The sequence below is a fragment of the Solanum tuberosum genome, unplaced genomic scaffold (genome assembly GCF_000226075.1).
Source record: "Solanum tuberosum cultivar DM 1-3 516 R44 unplaced genomic scaffold, SolTub_3.0 scf00120, whole genome shotgun sequence".
Classification (NCBI taxonomy): domain Eukaryota; kingdom Viridiplantae; phylum Streptophyta; class Magnoliopsida; order Solanales; family Solanaceae; genus Solanum; species Solanum tuberosum.
Genome location: NW_006239047.1, coordinates 1131818 through 1135973, shown reverse-complemented (window position 1 = coordinate 1135973; position 4156 = coordinate 1131818). Strand labels below are relative to the sequence as shown.

The 4156-nt window shown below is 33.7% G+C and overlaps 1 protein-coding gene and 1 long non-coding RNA gene across 2 annotated transcripts; one reads left to right on the top strand and one right to left on the bottom strand.

The window, feature by feature from the left end:
* Positions 1-171: 171 nt before the first annotated feature.
* On the bottom strand, positions 172-553 carry LOC102594010 (uncharacterized). Its single transcript, XR_367515.2, has 3 exons — positions 476-553; positions 281-373; positions 172-205 (listed from the first exon to the last, which is right to left on the bottom strand). It is a non-coding gene; the product is annotated as an uncharacterized lncRNA (long non-coding RNA).
* A 1188-nt stretch (positions 554-1741) lies between these two features.
* LOC107061191 (interactor of constitutive active ROPs 4-like) lies at positions 1742-3427 on the top strand. Its single transcript, XM_015310026.1, has 2 exons — positions 1742-1769; positions 2988-3427. The coding sequence occupies exons 1-2, from the start codon at positions 1742-1744 to the stop codon at positions 3425-3427; spliced, it is 468 nt and encodes a 155-aa protein (XP_015165512.1).
* Positions 3428-4156: the final 729 nt, after the last annotated feature.

Sequence of the window (4156 nt, the reverse complement as noted above, 5' to 3'; positions counted from 1 at the left end):
CAACATCTTTCACTTTATCCTACAAAAAGGTTATACTAGCTTTAACTCTTCATATTTATTTAAATAAACTCATTCTGTGAATAAAGGTAAAAAAAAGTACATTCACTTCAGCAGAAGCATTAGTAACCCATTGCCCATTTGGCTTCATGTGAGTTATTTCCCAATTTTTTTGAAAATTCGGCTCTTTTCCGGTGGTTGTGTCCCTCTGTCAAAACAAATGAAATTATGTTATTGTTTAAATTGTAACTATAATCGATAAAAAGAAAGACATATATCTCACCGCTTCATAAGACACTGCTTGAAAAGTTTTTCTGCCGCAAATATGATTCACTTCTTGTTTTGCCTTGTTATTTTTGTTTCTTTCACTCATTTTCTGCATTGATTTTGATTTTAGAAATCTATTTTAATCTAAGTATATAAGAAGTCAAAAAATAAAACAAACAATAAAAAGGTTAAATTTTTCACTTTTAACTACCTTAAAATCATCAGAGCTGAAGTAGTCTACCAAGAATTTCCATTCAGCTTCATTAACATCTGTTGGTATGTTTTGCAGTCTCTCCTCTTTTGTAGGAAATTTCTTGAAATGATCATGATGTCTACTCCGACGATATCAATATAAATTTTTTTGCTGTTTGAAGAATGATATCCCGATTGTGTTGTATGTCCGGAAGCTGAAAGGTGTCCTGCAATCAAAATAGTATAAATAATTATATTCTTTAAATGACCTATCTTATAGATGAAATGGACCATACTGATGAATATCACAAAGGTACTTTAAATTTGTTTTGGAACAGAATGTTGGGAGAGGTTAAACAGTTAAGAGGTTATAGGAGATTGAATTCAATTGAATAGCATTTCATAGAGCAAATGTTAAAGGAGATTGGATTTCATAGTATGATGGTTAACTGGCTATAAGAACTGTCAGCAATACATTTCATATTGATGGTGCCTAATCAAAAACTATCAAAGTTAAGAGAGGTCTCAGACAGGGCTCCAGGCAAACCTATTCTCAAACAGGACTCCAGGCAAAAGGAAATGAAACATCTGTGCAAATACTCAACAACAAAAAGATACAGAGAGCTAGAAAACCAGAAACACTATTATGGGCCATTTACCATTTCAACAAAAGAAAACGACAGAGAGCTACGATAATAAGAAACAAAACCAATGATTTAGGCATTGTCTATCCATCAACAGCTAGCTTCAACTTTCAATTTCAAGTTAAATGAACAACACAAACTCTTATTAATGGTTATCAGTTAGAAAATTATCAGTTGAAGAAACAGGTAGCTATTGAACCGGAATTTGGAGATATAGTTGAACATCCTCTGTTGATATCTGACTTATTAGATAGTACTGCAGATTTTTTTCATGCTATCATGATTCCTGAGTTCATTTCCAGTTGATCAACTAATAAATTATTATTTTTCAAGACAGTTTGTGTTTGAAAAATGTAAGATTTCCAACAGCCTGTTCTCTAGCCATAGTTGAAGAATAAGTAATAAAGAAGCTGAAGAATTTCATTTAATAAGATTCGGAGATAAACAATATAGAAAAATATTCCATAGGTACAAAATCAGTGAAGAATACATTAAACAAATGATCAAATGCTAGAAGAAAAACTACATTAAATATCAGTTGCTGCAGATTACAATGCATAAGGAGGTAAAGTAGCTAAATTTTCTTCGATGAGATAATGCCCTATTGAGATATTCTTTAAATGACCTATCTTATAGATGAAATGGACCATACTGATGAATATCACAAAGGTACTTTAAATTTGTTTTGGAACAGAATGTTGGGAGAGGTTAAACAGTTAAGAGGTTATAGGAGATTGAATTCAATTGAATAGCATTTCATAGAGCAAATGTTAAAGGAGATTGGATTTCATAGTATGATGGTTAACTGGCTATAAGAACTGTCAGCAATACATTTCATATTGATGGTGCCTAATCAAAAACTATCAAAGTTAAGAGAGGTCTCAGACAGGGCTCCAGGCAAACCTATTCTCAAACAGGACTCCAGGCAAAAGGAAATGAAACATCTGTGCAAATACTCAACAACAAAAAGATACAGAGAGCTAGAAAACCAGAAACACTATTATGGGCCATTTACCATTTCAACAAAAGAAAACGACAGAGAGCTACGATAATAAGAAACAAAACCAATGATTTAGGCATTGTCTATCCATCAACAGCTAGCTTCAACTTTCAATTTCAAGTTAAATGAACAACACAAACTCTTATTAATGGTTATCAGTTAGAAAATTATCAGTTGAAGAAACAGGTAGCTATTGAACCGGAATTTGGAGATATAGTTGAACATCCTCTGTTGATATTTGACTTATTAGAAGTAGTACTATAGATTTTTTTTCATGCTATCATGATTCCTGAGTTCATTTACAGTTGATCAACTAATAAATTATTTTTTTCAAGACAGTTTGTGTTGGAAAAATATAAGATTTCCAACAGCCTGTTCTCTAGCCATAGTTGAAGAATAAGTAATAAAGAAGCTGAAGAATTTCATTTAATAAGATTAGGAGATAAATACGAGAGAAAAATATTCCATAGGTACAAAATCAGTGAAGAATACATTAAACAAATGATCAAATGCTAGAAGAAAAACTACATTTAAAGGCAATTGGAATTTAACAAAGTATCTGAAGCTCTTTCTTTACCAACTTCACCACCTCACCTCATCTTCCCTATTTTATAAAGAAATTACCAAGGAAAACTATTAGAAGAAAATCTGAATTGCAATCTCTCATCTATTTCATTAATAACACATGATAATAATATAATAAAGCCAATTGTAGCTGATTCTGACCAAATCCAAGAAACCAACAATAACAACAGAATCAATCCGACTCATGAAATTCAAGAGGACGATAAAATGAAAGAAACGAATGTGTTTGAAGTTCCAGTTAAGAAGTTAACTCCTCCAAATATTGAAATTAGCCACCCCTCTACTGAAGATAACTTGAAAAGAGATATCATCCCTTAAGGCAAAGGAAGATGAAACGAGCCTCAAGCTAAACCAAGTGGCACAAGAGCTTGAAACAAGCAAGAATGATGGATTTAACATAAAGGAGAAACTTGAAGCCACTGAAAAGGCAAAAGAGGCATTAGAAAATGAAATGAAAAAACTAAGAGTCCAAACAGAACAATGGAGGAAAGCTGCAGATGCTGCAACAACAATATTAGCAGGAGGAGGCATGGAGATGAAAGGGAGAAGGCTACCAGAGAGGTGTGGATCAATGGATAAGCACTATGGTAATGTATTTGAACCAGGTGTTGGCGGATATGGCGGTCACATGGGTTCACCAGGGTTGGTTGATGATTCCGATGCTGTTTTTGGACACGGGAAAAGAAAAGGTTCCGGTATTAAGATGTTTGGTGACCTCTGGAAGAAGAAGGGCCACAAATAAATGTCATGCTTTGCCAGCTAAATGGTCGCTCACCATTTTATGTTTATTGGCTAATGTATGAATCTTCTTCTTGGCATCTGGCCAAAACTACTACTACTTATGCTTAGTTTAAATTTATGTGTTAGCAGTATCTTATTTCTTTCTAGTCTTAGCTTGATGCCTTAACCTGTCATTCAGGGCAATGCCTTTAGATCCATAGTTTTGGGAGTTCTGTGTGTGGTGGATGACAAAATTCTGGTGCATTGCTTGAGATTAGATTTTTGAGCTAGAGTCTATCGGAAACAACCTCTCTATCCTTCCCATAGAGGTAGGGGAATGTTTGCCTACATTCTACTCTCCTCGGACTCCACAATGGGATTACACAAGCTTTGTTGTTGTTGTTGTTGCTTGAGATTGGATGCAACACCCATTCAAATGTCAACACTTACATAAAATGTTAATGCACATATTAGTTTATGCAGAAAATACACTAAACGTGAAATGACACTGGTTAGAGAACCTTGTTATCAATGAAGATGATTGAAATTTTGTATTAAGGTTTAATTTTACTAATGACTTTTGCCCATTGTCAGCTATTAGATCACAAGAAGTGACATTCTTGAGTTCCACAAGAAATGTATAAAAACTGCAACGTTTATCTTCGAATTGTCCAGTAGTTGTCTTTTCTATCAAGGCAAAATTCACCATTGTGTACTAATCTCACTAAAGAGACTAAATCAAAAGCAATTG